At 32.8% G+C, this 18,636-nt stretch overlaps 1 protein-coding gene across 1 annotated transcript in view; it reads right to left on the bottom strand.

Moving 5' to 3' along the window:
- Window positions 1–18,636, bottom strand: part of LOC129218416 (dyslexia-associated protein KIAA0319 homolog) — a 159,281-nt gene that overhangs the window by 109,016 nt on the left and 31,629 nt on the right. The window contains exons 7-9 of the mRNA XM_054852671.1: window positions 8,180–8,286; window positions 5,466–5,553; window positions 647–739 (exon numbers count right to left, since the gene is read on the bottom strand). Of these exons, the coding sequence (XP_054708646.1) occupies window positions 647–739; window positions 5,466–5,553; window positions 8,180–8,286 (288 nt within the window). The remainder of the gene's footprint in view (window positions 1–646; window positions 740–5,465; window positions 5,554–8,179; window positions 8,287–18,636) is intronic.

Raw genomic sequence — 18,636 nt, 5'->3', positions numbered from 1 at the left:
TTCTGGTCTGATACAAAGCAAACACAAACTGGGAAAACAAAATAGGCAGTTCCAGCAACCAATTACAAACAGAAGAGAATAGCAAAAAAAAAAAAAAGACTGGACTTTAATGAAAAATAAGGACAATAAGGGTTCTTATTGAGGAGTATCAGAAAATAAGGAGTATATACAGGTTTGTAAAGGCAGTGTGAACTCTGCTTATCACTATTACACCCTCCACAACAAAAGTTTTGTTAATATTATCAAATTTGAAAAAACAATTGATTTTTCTCAACATTTATTTTGTAAAAACAATTGATTTTTCTCAACTTTCATTTTTAAAAACAATTGATTTTCCTCAACTTTTGTGTTTTAGAACTGTAATTCAAGAAAACCAACAATATTTTTGTGAGTTTTGATATTTAGCTAAACAGTCATCAAGAAATGACAAAAACTTAATCAGATATAGAATGGGATTTTTTTTTTTTTTTTTTGGCTAGGTTTTTCACAATAGTCACCCCTGACACACAATAGTCCAACCGACAGTATACATAAGTAGAGGAAGATAAGTTTTTAAGTAAAGAAGTCAATGTACATATTGATAGACAAAGGGATTCAAAAATTAAGAATCAGAATAACTTATCAAATAAAAAAAAATATCACTTACATGAGCCATCTAATACAGTATCTTTATTTGGCAGTTTTACAGTGACATTAGAAGGCTGAATAATGGCCACAGGAGGTTTGTTTTCTCTCTCGGCTACAAAAAATAGAAATAAAACTTAATCATAGTTTCTATAAAAATTTGAATAAATCAAAAAGGGAAAGTTAAAAAATGAGATCACATCTCACTTTTGCTAAGAAAAAAAATGCAATAAATCAAAAAGATATTGTAGATGAAATTTGAGATAAAAATCATAGTAGCACAAGAAGTTTGGAAAAAGTAAGCCTAACAATCTCGTGTCATACTACTCTGCTTCATTTATTCAAAACAAAAGATCCCATCCAATTTGTCCCATTAATTCATTAAAAAGTATGCTTCAGTAAATGCTAGTTATTATTAAGAAAATGTCAACAATCACAAAACTTATTTCAGACAAAAGTAGAAAATAAGCTGCTAAAGTGATTCCTACAGTCATTTTTTCTTTTATTTTTTTTATTTATTTATTTATTTATTTATTTATTTATTTTTCAATTTCATAAGTGCATTAAGTTCTCATGAGTCAAAATACTTGCTCTAAGGTTGTCTTCCTAAAAAAATTCATTTTCTCTGCTAAATGTTTTGCCAACTGATGATACTAAAAAATTGATTATGTACTTGAAATTTTTGAAACTTAAAAGAAAATCCTTTTAGTTTGATTGATTTTCCACCCAAAAGATTTTGCTATGCCAGTAGCACTAGAGATGCAGAAGACCCAGTTTTTGAACTACAGGAATAAACCCAGGAATTTTGTGGAATAAACCTAGAACTTTGAGGAACTTTGGATGTAAGCAAACTCCTTGTTTTTCTATTGATTCTGGGCTTAAAACACAATTATGTAAGTTTTTTTTAGATGATATTACAGCTAATAAATTATTTTCCAATAAAAAAAGAACCAACTTCAAAATACAAAGAGGAACTAAAAAGTAAAAAATAATTGGTCATATTTACATATGATTTCCTACCCAAACGTATAAATCAAATTTATTTTACAATTCCAGTACAAAAATCAACTAAACTAAACACCCAATTATAAAATAAAGATTTTTAATTACTATACATGAATTATTTTAATACCTAACTAATTATATACGATCTCATAATTTTTAATAACCATTTGAAAATCAGGGCCTCTTATAAACTACTACCTAACTTAACTGAGTAGGTTTAGTTTTAAAGACTTTCGTGTTTTGTTAAATTAGTGTTTAACTCAGACTTGGTGGGTTGTGAGTTACGTTAGGTAGTGAGATAAAAAAGAATTTTCCCAATTGGTCTATGCATGTGTGAGTTTACGGGGGACATACATAAAAAGATTCCGACGAATTGAGAACGTCTTTTTTGATATCAGTTTTTTTAAAAAAATCTTAATGGGCATAACATTTTATACGATTGGCATTAAAAACTGATCTTTGTTCCTCTCCAGAATTTATTAGTGAGCTAATTTAGTTAGAACCATTTAAATGTTATTGGTTTTCTTAACTACTTTATATTTCACAATAATACATGCCATGTAACTTGTGAAAAAAGTCACATTCCTCTTTACTTGGCTCCGTTATAGATCAACATCACACTAGAAACAGAGTATCTAATGTGATATTGTATATATGAAGATCAAAATGCTACTGGAGCAATGATACTAAATGAATTTCCTGTTTGCTTCAGAGGAGTCTTTATTCAAAATTTGCGAGCATACCTGCCAACCTCCGAGAAAAAAATCCGGAAGATATTTTTATCCAGAAGATTTTAACGCAAAATAAAATCAGACAGGACATCTACTCTTTTTACATTTAGCAATATATTAGTTATGAATTTCATATCAATTGAACTTGCTTTCTTTTAGTAAATATTACTTGTATTGCTTTCTTTAAAAGTTTGGAAATAACGTTTTTTACTCATACTCGTCTTAAAAAAAGAATGAAGCAAAAACAACGTGAATGAAAAGATGAAGATCGGTGCCGAAATTGTGCCCCTAGTTGCCCGCCGCGACGCTCGCTTCGATTGGGTCCTAATGAAGTCATTCGGTGTATCCCTCAGTGACGTCATAATCTAGCCTCACGTCTTCTCATGCGATTCTCCTATGGCAACCTCTCCTTGGCTACTTGGCCTAAAACGCAATGCCGCGTTCCACAAAAGTATTGTTAGTGCCAAAATTGGCGAGATACAATTTTTTTTCCTACAAAACATGAAAAATCTGGAACATTTTGCTCATAACCAGAAAAACGGAAAAAGACATGAAAATCCATAAAACTTCCGGGAAATCCGGAAGAGTTGGCAGGTATGTGTGACTACTAATGATTTACACAGGGGAAATATTTAGAGGGGGTACAAAGCAAGAGCCCCTTAAAAAGAAAAAATACCCCTCAAACCCCCCCATCCCCGCCCTTAAGGAGCACCCCTGATTAATTTTAATGTTTTATGGTACTTTTTTTAACACTGAGTAAAGAAAGTACCTTTGTTTTATGGCCCTTTCTTCAACAATGGATTTTATATTTAATCGTTGAAAATTATAATCATCATTATTGAAATTAAATGAAGTTTATTGTTAAAGGTTATAACTTTTTTTCTAAAGAACAAATATGGTGAAACAAATGTTTGCGACCTAAGTTAGATCACTCCTATCCATTAAACAAAAAAACCATAAAAATTGTTTCACTAAGTGAGACGCTATGAATTTACAAACAACAAAGGGCGAGTATGAAATTTGAAGAGCTCTCTCGATTTCTCCAGGATCCTTCATACCCGGACTTGAAGACCATTAGACGACTGGGAGAAGTATTCCATTTCAAACAGGAAAAGAATTTTCCTAATTGGTCCAGGCGTTTTCTAGTAATCGCGGAGCATAGAACATAAAAAAAAATCCAACAAAGTCTGTTAATTAGTATTGCAATAGCTGTAAATTAAACTGACGGCCTCATGAAATATTAAATCTAGAATACTTGTCAAACTTCAGAAATCGGATACCAGTTACTATACATTTATTAAGGAATATAAATTTAATCGTCAGAGACGGCGGGGGGGGGGGGGGCGGTCTTCAATTCCCCTTGAATTGAACACTAAACATATTTCAGAACTGAAATATTTAAAAAAAACTTTAATGACCAAATAAAGTTATTTATTAGCAAAAAAAAATTTTATATTAAATTAATTCAACTATTTCTGTAGCAAAATACATTTAATTTACTGATTTACTACATGAGTAATAAATACATTAGTACGACTATAATTAAAATTAACAGACGGCGGCATGGAAACCAAGCATCCTGATGTGTGAGAATTAAATATTGTTCAAGACAAGATTCCTCTGTCAAAAAAATGCACCGTTCACGCCAAAACCACGTGACCTGTGACACATTGTGCAGCCACTGCGCGCAGCTGACGAAAGCTGGTCTACCTAGCCACAACATATGAAATTTAAGGTTTCTTAGATTTCTCCCGGATCCCTTATCAGATCCAGAGAAAATTAACAAGGGACCATATAGAAAGTAAACCCTTCCAAAAAAAGAATTTTTCAAGTCTGTCCAGTATTTTTGGAGTAATACGAAAACATACATAAAAAGCTGCAAGACAAAATCATAACCGCCTTTTTTGAAGTAGGTTAAAAAATCTTATATGCTCTCAGTACAGAACAAGCTATTCAAAATTGAAATCAAATTAAAACTAAAAACGTGCTTATTGATCAATTTTTTTTTCTTTTTTTGAAAGAAATTCAAATTGTTGGTTGATTTTTGAAAATAACAATGTAAAGAACCCTTAATGACATTATAAGCACTATGAATGGCATGACTTATCTCAGTATTATTATAATAAAGTGCTAACTATACAAATAAATCACTTAAATGTTTTATTACAGAAAAAAGTGCTCACAAAAATATTAAACATTCAAATCACTTTACGTTAAATATTTAATTGCAAACTAATGAAAACAGCCAGTTAAGGATAGATAAACAGTCTATTTGGCAGAGTTTTTTAGAAAAAAATTACATAATTTGCATTAGAACAGTAAAAAGCATTAACATTTTGAAATTATGTAACCCTCTGTCTATTAACTCTCTGTAACTGTTATCTATGTCATTCAACAAAGTTAAACTAAACTTAAACTACCTCCCTCATTTTATTTCTCTGACATTGTAATCGAGAGGGAAAACAAAAGCAAACCAAATTGGCAAAGCAATAATTAGAACAATTTTCGGTGAAATTAAGTAATAAGCATGGAGAAAGGAATCACCACCTGACAAAAGGAATAGCCGGAAACTTTTTTCAACACGACAGATCACAACCAAAACTCGAAAATGATTATGGGTGGGTGGGAATCCGGGAATTTCAGAGAAAGAATATGTTTGTCCACCCCAGGGGTAAACCCTTCAACTCCAGTGGGGTTTGTGGGAATGTGGAGGTTTGCTGTGACCTTTTCTGACCTTCTCTTTTGTCCTGACTTTCATTTTTCACGAAGTAATATGTCTAAAGTGGAATAAAATCCCCTATTATGCCTCAAAAAAAAATCGATACGTGGAGATTATTTTTGATATATAGAAACAGTTTTTCTATGTAATGAACATTTAGATCTGCTAGAAGCTCGAGATACAGAAAATTTTGATATGTGGAAGTTTGATATATGGAGGTTTGACTGTATAACATTGATTTACAAAATTTGTAGCAACAATATGTGTGTGTGTGTGTGTGTGTGTGTATGTACATAAAACACAAAATATTTATTTCACCAATGAGGAATACTATGCACATAACATCATACATGAAACTTTTGCTTAGAATAATAGCATATACATACGAGGTAAAACAGTAACATTAACCATGGCTTCTCCAAGTGCATTAGAAGAGGACACAGTTACTTTAAAAGTATAAATTCCAGCTCTCAGCTGAAAATAAACAAGTTTTTATGATTCAGACATACAAAACTACCAAAGAAATTAAATATAAACTAAACAATTTAAGCTCCGACAACTTCCAAATTACTGGCATTAGAATAGTTTTCGGGGAGAGATCGGGGCACAAAGTGATTTTTTGAATTGTTCCATAAGAATTGATAGATTGTGATAGTAAACCATAAATCTACAGCAAATAGCCAGCTGGATTTTGTATGTCATCAAATGATCATTATTTTTCTGAATTCAGGCAGGCAATGTTTATTTTTTGCCTCTTGCATGCATTGATTTTTAACATTTTATTTTAAGACTAAAATTAACCATTTGATCCAATTATTTGTTACTTATCAAAAGTCCAGCTTAACTTATCAAAATAGCGAAACAGATGGCTTAAGACGGAAATTGGGACATTTCGGCAGATTCTATGGTAAATTCATCTTTAACTGAGCTATCTGATTCCATGTGATACCACGGATAAAGTAGATCATAGTAATCTGTCAATTATTGGTAAAACTGATACAAAACATCTCTCATGCTCTGACGGAACATCGAGTGTTTTCTTAGGTCTTGAGAATTTTGGAGGATATTCAAAGGCAGAACAGAAAACACAGACCAATAAAGGGTATAAAGAAAGGAAACATCATTGCAACTGATTCCCAAGAAAAACAAATTTTAGATGAAGAAAATATTTTTTTTAATGGAAAAATATAGAAAAAAAAAACATTATAGGCCTGCATGATACAACTGATGAGGAAGCAAAAACTCAATGATCTGATAATGCATTAGAACATGCTGACATGTGTGAAAAATCTACCTCCTGGGTTTAAAGAGCTTGGCACTACATATCCAAGTTGGCGACAAACCACTGATGCAGAGGGTGACCAAAGTTGTCAAGTAATTTTTTTTCAGCTTTCCCATGTTTTTCAGCCAATCTTATTTGACTCTTTCAGATTTTAAAATAATAATATTAGTTCTTATGTCAATTTGATATAGACTGCAAAATACTTTAAACTACTGCTTTAAACACAATGGAAGTATTACATATAAGTTGTACTAAAAAATAATTTTATAAAAAAAAAAGTGACACATCCCCCCGTCTATCATATTTCACTATAAAAGTTTAAGTACATCATGTTACAAATGTTTACTTTTATTTTATACCCATTTAATCATTTTCAAAGTAATTCATGCAATCATATTTTTTTTTAATCAAAATTACTTTCTAAGCAAAAACTTTAAGTAATGATGAAACTAAGAGAAATAAAAACAAAACACTTTGATGATTGTGTGCAAAACAAATGTTAGTGGTCATCAAAGTTTTAAAGAAAAAAAAACAATTGAAAGTATGTTCAGCATGCTGAATGAAGAAAATTGAGAATCTCAAATTTATAATTATAAAAAAATAAGTCGCTATGGTGTTAGCAGATAATCTGTCATTCAAGCTCATCAGTAAGTTCATAGATAATACTACTGAAACGCAATCATTGAAACTTAACGTATATAAACCATATAATTCTACATTGTTTAATAATGCAATAAATAAAAAGCCTAAAATCAGAATACATCTATTTCTTTAAATAATAGCACACCTTTGCAACCAATAATAGCATATCTTTGTTCAGCATGAAGAAATTTATTTGCAATTTCAAAATTATAATTAAAAATCTAGTTGAAAAGTAGAGACAAAAAGGCTGAGATAAAACTGCATCAGAGCTATAAAATTACAAATTTACGATTTTATATATCAGATTTCATATCTGCCGGTGAAGAAAAGTATCAAAATAAGAATGCATCATATTAGACACAGTTGCATTTAAACAGCAAAAAGCAAAAATTTCGGTGTTGTGTTAAAAAATAATTTAAAAGGCACTGGATAATTAATAGGTAAAACAGTATCATAATACAGAATTTTGTGTTGATAAATTTCATATTATAGAACTTTAAAATTAAAAAAAAACTGTTATTATTATCCTATTCAAGCTTACAAAGATGTGATAATGAGGGTAACATTAGCTAACAACAGAGATTAAACCTATGTAATATCAACAATGAAATTTTGCAATATTTGTTTTGAGAATTGAAAATTTTCATTAGGTATTGAGTTGTCGAAATAAGCTTCAACTTTTCTCTCTTCTGTAGGCTTAGAAAATAAGATGAATTTGGTTTTAATTTTGTTTAGGATAAAATGCAAATTAGCCTCTTTTTTTTAATTTGTTTTTGTAATATGAAAAATCATTTAAGATTTCAACAGCACATATAAACTAATCTGTGCTGATTTAGTTAAGACAGTTCACCAGATTAATAGACTATAGTATTTGATGCAAGGCAATGTAGCAGAGCTGATAAAAACCTTCCTGCATCCAGCATTTTGTGATTAAATAACTAAAAATAAAGTATTACTGATGGCATTCTGTTGATAATGCATTTAATACTGATAAAAGCTTATTTAAAATCTTTAAAAGCATGTAAAATCAAATTCATGAACCATTTTCATGATTCAGCTGAGAATAAAAAGTTGAGCTGTAGTTTCCCTCTCAGTTCTTAAGAGGCACTATTAGTGATTAAGAAAACTTTCAGCAATTTACTCATTCTAGCAAAGAGTAAATAATGAAGTTTTTACCTTAGAAAGTTTTAAATTCTTGGTGTTCTGGTCTTGCATTGTGCCAGTTTCATCTCCTTCAGGATGAGAAATCAATGTCCATTCATATTTGTAGTTGTCACCTTCACCTGAAAGAAAACAATTTCTAAAACCATATTTTAAAATAAGAAAATAACTTGGCAAAGACTTGAGACTATTTACGAATTTTATACCCCATTAACTAGCTTTGAGGTCTCGTTTTCATTCCTCTATAACCTTTGCTTACAAAAATATAAGATGCATTATGACTTTTTCCCCCCCAAAAAAAGTCCATAGCATACCTAAGTGGTTCAAAAAGTTTTTAGACTCGCATAGAAAAATAAGAATTAAAAATTAACTTTCAGTGCCCATCAGTAGTTTCAACCTACAATATTTTATGGTAGATGACAGCACCATCTGACATCAACCGAAGAATTTCTATTTGGGGTCTTTCCTCTTTTGAACACAACGCTCCCGCATTCTGACAATGGAGTGGAACAGAGAAATTTTGCATGCCATGACTGTTTACTATTTTTCGAAAGGTTTGACTGCTGCGGAGTGTTTTCAAAGTCCTTATCTATCTTTCGGATGTTTCTCCCTTAGGTGGCACAGTATTCAACTGGTTCAACAAGTTTAAGCAAGGGAAAAGATCCTTAGACAATGACCCAAGAAGGGGACGTCCAAGCACTTCGACAATGGAGGGAAATGCTGAAAAAGTGTGGTCCCTAGAGAGAGAAAACCCAAGAACCACACATTGGGATATAGGTAGCATCTTAAAGTTTAGTTCTGGGAGCATTAATGCTATATTGAGCAATCACCTTTTGCTGCAAAAGTGTTGCTCAAGATGGATCCCTCAAGCACTCAGTGACGACGGCCAAAAAAAATGTTCGCGTGGCCGTAAGATGGAAAAGAAATAAACGATGGTGAAGACAGAGGTCTCTGGGATATAGCTACAGGCAACGAAACATGGATTTACTAGTTTTAGCTAGAAACAATGCACCAGTCCATGACCTGGTGCATTACTGATGATCCGCCACCAACCAAGGTTAATGCACAAGAAGTGTTGGAAAGCGAATGGTGGCAATATTTTTTTCATACTCGGGGCAGATTGCTACCATAGCGCTGGAAGATAGAAGAACAGTTACAGCAGACTAAAATGTGACCAAGCGTTTTATAGAAGTTCTGGAACAGTGGCGTCAAAAAAGGCCCAAAGGCAGAATGCATGGAATGATCCTGCACTACGACAATGCTTCGACGCATTCTATATAGAGAACTAAGAATCATCTTGAAGCAGAAAGTATCAAAACTTTACCACACCCTCTCTACTCCCCAGATCTTGTACCCTGCGACTTTTTCCTGTTCCCCAAAATTAAAAATAAAATGCCGGTAAGCAGATTTGGCAGTGAAGTAACCGGTTAAGTAAAGATGAGTGTTCATCAGCATTCAAAGACTGGTTTTCCTGAGTGGACAAGTGCATTGCAGCCAAAGGGTTGTATTTTGAAAAGTTACAAGTAATTTTTGTAAATAAATTTATTTTTTATAGTAAAGTCTAAAAACTTTTTGAACCACCCTCATACTAGGTTACCTCGATTCGCACTTTTTTCCCAGAGTGAAATGCAATACCTGCCAAAATATTCAATCACCATGGACATTACAGATATAAGTTTTTGTTCAAATCAAATGATATCTTCTGTGAGAAACATAGCTCCAAAATTTTAAGCAAAAATATTAAAATGTTCAAATTTCAATAACAGTAAAAGGGTCAATCATTTTTTGCATTATAATTTAGATATTTCGAAATCAGCGTTATTTTTCTAATAATACAGGCCTAAGATGAAAAAATACAGGATGAGTAATAGCTGAACTTGATGTATTTTTGGGTGCTCATTTCGGGAAAAATTATTTTAAAATTCCATCCTGTCACATCTTTGAAAAATTCCATTTTATGTTGTTTTATGTTCATCTGCCATGTTTTTTTACTTTCCTTTTTGGCCTTGAATTTCTCTTCTTCCCTGACCATTTTCTACAGTGGGGAAATCCAAAACCTACAGTATACCCATCTGAGATACTCCCGATCCCTTTCTCCTCCCCCCCCCCCCAGTATCGTAATATGTGATAAGGCTCAGCATTGGGTCAGAAAGAATTGCCGAGAAGACAAAATCTGGAATCAGGCACCAAGAAGCTGATTTAGAAAAGCTTAGTTGAGCCAAAATGTTTGTTACTGCCACTGAATGTAAAACTGGGCTTAATGAAGCAGTTTGTCAAGCTATACCAAAAGACCGCAACTGCTTCAAATACTTGTGCAAAAAGTTAACTGGCTTATCTGATACCAAGTTGAAAGAGGGAATTTTTGTTGATGAAGGACAAAGTACTTGAACTACCATGACAGCAAAGGAAAAAGATGCTTGGGTTGCATTCAAAGATGTCAAAGGACTTAAAAGGAATTGCAATGCACATGCTGTACAAATTTCAAGCGTTAGTTCGCTTCATGACTATTAAATACCACATTTCTTCACAAACGTGTAGACTTTTTCCCAGAAAATTTAGGATCTGTGAGTGAAGAACAGGGTGAAAGATTCCTCCAAGACATTAAAAATATGTTGCACAAATATCAAGGAAGATAGGACAGAAACATGCTTGATGACTACTATTGGAAGTTAAGGAGTGATGAACCTGGGATTAAACATTTCATAACATCAAAAACAAGTTTCAAAGAAAAAAAATACATACTTAAATAGAATTTTGTTTTTGTTTTTGCTGTTTAAAATTTGATTTTAGCTTTAATCCCTATAATTTGCTTTTTTCTTTGCTCAGCCATATTATGTATGTTACACCAAAATAAAAACAGATTAGAGTAGTAAGAAGGTGGTATTCTTTCAGAAACTGAGCCATAATTTGAGGTATAAGTTTAAACTCAAGGAACATTTAGTTTTTCACCTGAACAGATGCGGCACATGCAATATAAAAACGGTGATTTTTATCCATTTAAACTAATAAAAAATAATTGATTGCTGAAGAATCAATGTGAATCAAAGTTCTTTGGGTATACTTTACAACATTATGCAAATTTTCAACTAACAATCTATTACCCAAATTCAAAATAATAGAATATCAGAACTGTTCGAACAAAACTTGTCCCCGAGTCGGGAAAAATGAACGCATGCAAATTAAAAAGACTAAAACTCATTATTCACCAATGGGTAAATCAATTTAAACAGCTTTTCAGATATTATTTTATTAATTTATGGATCATTAACACATTGGAAAAAATAGATAGATTTTTTATATGGGTCAAAAAATTAGAATCTATTCATTCAATGTGAATTTTAAAAAGTAGCAAAAACATTTGCATAGCTGTTACCCTATACAGTCGACTTCCGCTACAACGCGATTCGACTTACGGGAAATGGCTATAACACGATTTTTTTTCCCAGTAAAGAATTTTTGACCTAACGCAAATTAATCGCCAGGAATCGTGGTGCGTAAGTATCAACTCTCTTATTGGCTACTAAAAATATTTTCTTCGCAAATGAACCTTCATTCCTTTAGCATCACTGACAGCTGAAGTTCCCACAGCGTACTAGTCTGAACATCGCTTTGTTCGTGCATACAAATAACACACTCCTCATGTTCCATTTATTTTTTTCATTCTAAATGCGAAAGTTGATGAAATGTAATGACACTTAAGACCGCTGTTTTATCTTAGGTAAGGTAACACGACAATTGGGTATGAGTGACTCTTCCATATGCACAGTTAAAAGTCTAGAAAAAGAAATCCGTAAGAGTTTGCCGTGTAGTATTTAAGCAAAACGCGAAAATGATGAAAATTGAAGCTGCTCTTGTATTGCAAATTAAAAAAGCCTGGAAAGGGGTTGTTGCCACAGATGGAAACGTTATAAAAGAATTAGCTATATATGCGACTGTATTTAAAATATATATTCGAATAACAGTTTGATAACGCAGCATAAATCATCATCATCTTAATTTTTTTAGGTTACAAATATCATTACTGGATCTACTGTACATACAGTACAATATAGTCATTATTTTATTAGTATACTGTACGTGCCGTACTAGTTTATTTTATGTCCCGCTTTCCCATTGATCATTGATTTTGCATGGTAACAGTATTTTATGTCGAAAAAAACAACTTTTCAAAAAAATACAAATAAAAATTCTGTTCTTGATAGAAGAAATGGTAATGTATAGTTAAGGAATGGTTTAAAACAGTTTTAGGTGGTGTTTTCAAGTGTGTTAAATAATTGGGTATGTTTCTAAAAGTTTTTACGCATATCTTTTTCCACAAAGCGAAATTTCGACTTATGCGAGGGGTCTTGGAACGCATCCCTCGCGTAAGTCGGGACTCGACTGTAGTTTGTCACAAGTATGGAGCTGGGCGCTCGGACAATTTTACGCTATTTTAAAAGCCTTTTACTGCTCAAAATGGGTCGACAAGGTGATAAATAGGAAAAAAACGAAGTTACATATTGTATCATTTCTTAAAGTTAGAGAAAAACTATCCAACTCAATTCAAATGAACCTTTTATAATCTATGGTATGTGAGATTTTAAAAGAATATAGAAGGACTGACCAACTAAAAAGTATTCAAAGTAAACGAAGTAGAAAAATTGTAACACCTGGAAGAGATGAACCCAAATTAAAGTAATTTGTCCAAAATGATTGTTGAAAAATTCTTCTTATGTCCATAAGTGTTGGACAGAATGTATAGTTACAGGGATAGAAGTGACATTTGCCAACAAAAATATAGGAAAATATAGGAATTTTCTGAAAAAAATATAGGAATTGGATAGAAAATATAGGAATTTTCTGAAAAAAATATAGGAATTCGATGGAAAATATAGGAATTTTTTGCAAACAATATAGGAATTTTTCGAAATAATATAGGAACATTTTGAAAATAAAAAAAAGAGGACATACAGGAATTTTTATAACGAGGCAGGCCAGTAGGACATTTTTTTTTAAAATGCAATACAGTCGAACCTGTCTATCTCGAATTTTACGGCACATAAGAAAAATTCGAGATATGGAGGCTTCGAGATACAGAAGTTTTGAAAAAAGTTCTAAAAATAAGTAATTGGAGCAATGACTCGAAAGTAAAACTTTGGGAGCAATTTTACTAATCAACAATGTCCCCTTCCTCTCAGTTTCAGAATGGATTTAATTGCTGGAAAACTTGCTTTTTGTACATAAAGTTTTAATTCTGGAGGATTATGTGACTGCTAATATTAAGAAAAGTGATTTCTGTCTCCAAATTCCAGTCAATAAAGATTGTTGTGGATGGAATTCAAGAAAGACACTTAAGTCGAAATTCGAGTTATGCAGGTTTTCAGAAAATTTCATTCAAGACAAACATGGGGGAAAACATTGAATTAATACTTTATGTGCAGGGAAAATGAAAAACTTCGACACAGAGAGGTTTTCGAGATAGGCAGGTTCGAGATAAACAGGTTCGACTGCACTACTATTTGATTAAATACATGTAATAACACTACCTGACATAAGTGCAATACATACGCATAAATAAGTCTAAAAATACAATTCTGCTTTGTTCTTAGAATTTTAAGCACTTAAGCATCTTGTCTGATTCCATCCCGTGAATGACCAAATATGGCGACTATGTTTCACACGTAGCTGCTGGTCCAATAGCTTTCCGGTTGGAAAAAAAATGATAGCTCCAGATTTACCCTATTATGTTGTTTGTATATTTATTTTGTGAATGAGCTGCTTTTGAATGTGGAATTTTGTGAATGGGGCTGCTTTTACGATGCGTAAATTTGTGAAGGGGCCGCAAAGCGGATCCAATTTGTGTCTGGAACGACCCCAAAGTGTGCATGTCTTTCCGACTTCCTCAATTCTTTTAAAATTGAGAACAGCTTTGCGTATTCTTTTTTGAAAACTTGGCTGTGCGGCCTCTTCGGAGGCATTATTATTAAAATGAACGTTTAGTTGATACGCGAACTGCAGCACCTACATTCCACACAATTAAAACCAAAACAATCGAAGTTGAGATGAGCTATCCTGCAAGTAGCAATAATTGCAACCGTAGCCAAACGCAAAGTTCCGAAAAAATAAAAAAATCGTGCGTGTGGAGACCTGAAACGGTAAGTGGCCGGAGAGCCCTTCCTAGAATGACATCATCAAAACCTACACAGCCCATGCGCCCATCATGATCGCCCAAGTTCATCGACGCCGAGTTCGAAAGTGAAGTTTTGAGGACTTGCGCAGGAGCTTCATGGGCTCAGAATTGAGCTGCAGAGACGAGCTAAAGTCAAACGCTGCTCCACTCAGGAAGAAACACGGTACAGGGCACTCAACACATTTTAGCTTTAGAAAAGGAAGGAGACCATTTTCAATTAAAAAGAGGACTAAAGAGGACCAGTTAGGATTAAAAAGATGACCTTGGGAGGACCATTCATTTGATTTCAAGGAAGCACCAAAAGGCAAATTAGCTGCCTGCTGCTAAATCCATGAAGATAATTTGTTAATTAACCATAATACTGAGATTTTTAATGATACAATTCCTTTATCTTCTGCACAACTGTTCTTTTTATCCATTGAATAATAATATTATTTACACAATCATTTGGATGGGAGGGGGGGGGGGTTGCTGGTAGTCCTACAGAAGGACAGATGAAGCTATGCTTCATCTTTCCTTAGTTTAAAATTATTTTTGTGTTTTTCTGTCTTGTAATGCTTCTTAATAGCATTATACCCTCCACAACCGATATGAATCTATCACACACCAAACAGATCTATTGTATTCAAAGTTTTCCTAAAAATGTCTGAAATGCTAAATCACAAAGGGAAGCAGATCACATGAGGCTTAATTTTGCAATTTTCATATTCAAAGTATATTTTCAAGAATCATAAAGCTTACATTAAAAAATTACTCCATGATTGCAGGGCCATGAGTGCTTTGAACTTTTATGGGGGGGGGGACAAATCCCCCCTTAGCAGGCATCATGCCGCCTGCCTTGTCTAGTGGTCAGAGAAGTCTGACTGCGACAGGAAGGTCTGGGTTCGAATCCCGGCTCGGGCATGGACGTACTTTCTTTTGTCCTTTCTTTGTGTGAATCTAATGTTATGCTGTGAATAATTGCCTACCCTATACACTGTATCCTTATGACATGTGTGTACTGTGGAAGTCGGACTTCACACCAAATGACAGTGCGGTTGGAAAAATGAAGCAGCGCACCCCAAATTGCCAGCCTAGCTGGCACATGAGAACAACAGCAGGCATCATGACAATGAAATGATGTACACAAATTCAACTTGATGAAATTACATACTTCAACTTTGTTTCATATACAAATGCTACTTTAAAATGCTATGTACTCAATTATTTAAATTTAATATCCCCCACCCCCCACACAAAAAAACAGTAATAAACGAAAATAAGCAAAGAATAATCAAAATTAAGTTTGAAAAACTAAATAAACTCGAATTAAACACAAAAATTATTAATTTTTTAGTTATTTAAATAAAAATTAAAACGTATCATGTCAAAATAACTTCTAATTGTCATAAATATAAAAATATTTATAAGATGCAAAACTATTGAAAGCTCACAGAAGCATATTTTCACGAACCAAGTTCAATGTTGGCATGTTTCCCATAAAACATTTATTTTCTACTAAATTAAACATAAAACATGCTAATCAAAGGTGGCATATGGGAAAATAACATTCAATTGGGAAAAATATTTCAACATTTACATGATTCAAAAAGATTGAAATTTCAAACACAAAAAGCAATTTTCCACGAAGTCCGAGTAAGTTCAATGTTACCGTGGTTTCCACAATAATTCCTTCGTTAATTATTGAAATTAAATGAAAAATAAGCTAATCTAAAGTAGCATATGTCAAAATAACTTCCAATTGTGGAACACATCAAAATATTTATAAGATGCAAAAGGATTGAAATTTCAAACGCGAGATGCAATTTTCCGTGAAGTCCGAATAAGCTCAATGTTGTCATGGTTTCCAAATTTTTTCCTTCTTTAATTACCAAAATTAAACGAAAAATAAACTAAACTAAGGTAGCATATGTTAAAATAACTTCCAATTGTGGAACACATCAAAATATTTACAAGATGCAAAAGGATTGAAATTTCAAACGCGAGAAGCATTTTTCCGCGAAATCCGAGTAAGTTCAATGTTGCCATGGTTTCAAAAATAATTCCTTCATTAATTATTGAAATTAAAGGAAAAATAAGCTAAGCTGAGGTCATGTCAAAATCACTTTGGATTGTAAAAAGCATCAAAATATTAACAAGATGCAAAAGGATTGAAATTTCAAACGCGAGAAGCAATTTTCTGCAAAGTCCGAATAAGCTCAATGTTACCATGGTTTCCGAAGTAATTCCTTCGTTAATTACTGAAATTAAATGAAAAATAAGCTAATCTATAGCAGCATATGTCAAAATAACTTCCAATTGTCAAAAACATCAAAATGTTTACAAGATGCAAAAGGATTGAAATTTCAAACGCGAGAAGCAATTTTCCGCGAAGTCCGAATAAGCTCAATGTTACCGTGGTTTCTAAAATAATTCCTTCGTTAATTATTGAAATTAAACGAAAAATACGCTAAACTAACGTAGCATATGTCAAAATAACTTCCAATTGTGAAACACATTAAAATATTTACAAGATGCAAAAGGATTGAAATTTCAAACGCGAGAAGCATTTTTCCGCGAAATCCGAGTAAGTACAATGTTGCCATGGCTTCCAAAATAATTCCTCCGTTAATTATTGAAATTAAATGAAAAATAAGCTAATCTTTATCAGCATATGTCAAAATAACTTCCAATTGTCAAAAACATCAAAATGTTCACAAGATGCAAAAGGATTGAAATTTCAAACGCGAAATGCAATTTTCCGCGAAGTACAAATAAGTTCAATGTTGTCATGGTTTCCAAATTTTTCCCTTCTTTAATTACCAAAATTAAACGAAAAATAAACTAAACTAAGGTAGCATATGTTAAAATAACTTCCAATTGTGGAACACATCAAAATATTTACAAGATGCAAAAGGATTGAAATTTCAAACGCGAGAAGCATTTTTCCGCGAAATCCGAGTAAGTTCAATGTTGCCATAGTTTCCAAAATAATTCCTTCGTTAATTATTGAAATTAAACGAAAAATAAGCTAAGCTAAGGTCATGTCAAAATCACTTTGGATTGTAAAAACATCAAAATATTAACAAGATGCAAAGGGATTGAAACCTTAAACACGAAAGCAATTTTTCGCGATAAATCAAACCGAATATATATATGTACAGAAAATTGCACTATTGAAACACAATCCAATGATTTTTGAAAGAATTCAAGCAATAAAGAAACTTTTCATACATTTTCAATTTTTTCAAGCACTAGAAAAAAAAAAGACCTTTTTTTTCCAATAACCTTTCAAGGTTTTTTTAATGGGCGTACGAACTTGGTTTAACACGCGCTGCGGCGGCGTGTTTGGGTGTACAGTAACTTTTAACGAAATGAAAAAACTTTTAAAATGTGATATTTAAGTAAAAACTATGTAAAAGCGGACTAATCAGACTGAAATGTTAAAAAGCGGTCTAAAAGCGGACTTTACCATAAAAAACGAACTTTGGCGGGAAAAGCGGACCATTTGGGAGCCCTGCTTAGATAAAATGGCGTCTGCGCGTCGATCGCGGAAATGCAGTAGCAAAAAGTCGGGGGAAAAGTAAAAAAAAAAAAAAAAAAAAAAGGAAGCGGAAACTGAAAATATAGGAAAATATAGGAATTATAGGAAAATAGGAACCTTTTTCAGAAATATAGGAAAATATAGGAATATAGGAACGCTGCGATGCCTGTAGTTATCTTATCCACGCCAACTACACTTGCAGGGTTGCATAAACTGCAATTTTAATTGAGGATCTACGAAGTAAGATCAAAGGTAAACATGAAGCAGAAACATGCACAACTCTCCTGGAGCAAAGAGAAGCTTAAACAGGGGCAACTAGGTTGGAAAAAGATTGTATTCAGTGATGAATCTTTTTTTAAAATATTTGTAAGCAAAAAAAGTGTTTCAGGTTTGACACCTTTAAAAAGAAAAGTGTATGAGAAATCTTGCGTAAGACGTTCTCTCCACTTTGACACATCCTTCTTGTTTTGTGGGTGCATGATGGCTGCTGGAATTGGGAAGTTATGTATATCGCGTAAAATGAAACAATGCGTGACTTCCGCTGTTTATCAATAATACTGCATGATACTTCATCTTAGGCAGAGCAGTTGCACATTTAGTGACATTTTTATCTTTCAGCAAGATTCTACTCCGTGTCACATCTCTAAATCAACTAGGAGGTTTTAAACACAAAGAGGATTTTAGGTATTAAACTGGTCAAGCAACTTTACGAATATCAATACAATCAAGAATTTGTGGTACCGTCAAATCTAAAAATGCATTTCAAGACCTGATGCCTGC

This window comes from Uloborus diversus, chromosome 3 (assembly GCF_026930045.1).
Source record: "Uloborus diversus isolate 005 chromosome 3, Udiv.v.3.1, whole genome shotgun sequence".
Classification (NCBI taxonomy): Eukaryota; Metazoa; Arthropoda; class Arachnida; order Araneae; family Uloboridae; genus Uloborus; species Uloborus diversus.
This window is presented reverse-complemented; position numbering and strand designations above follow the sequence as displayed.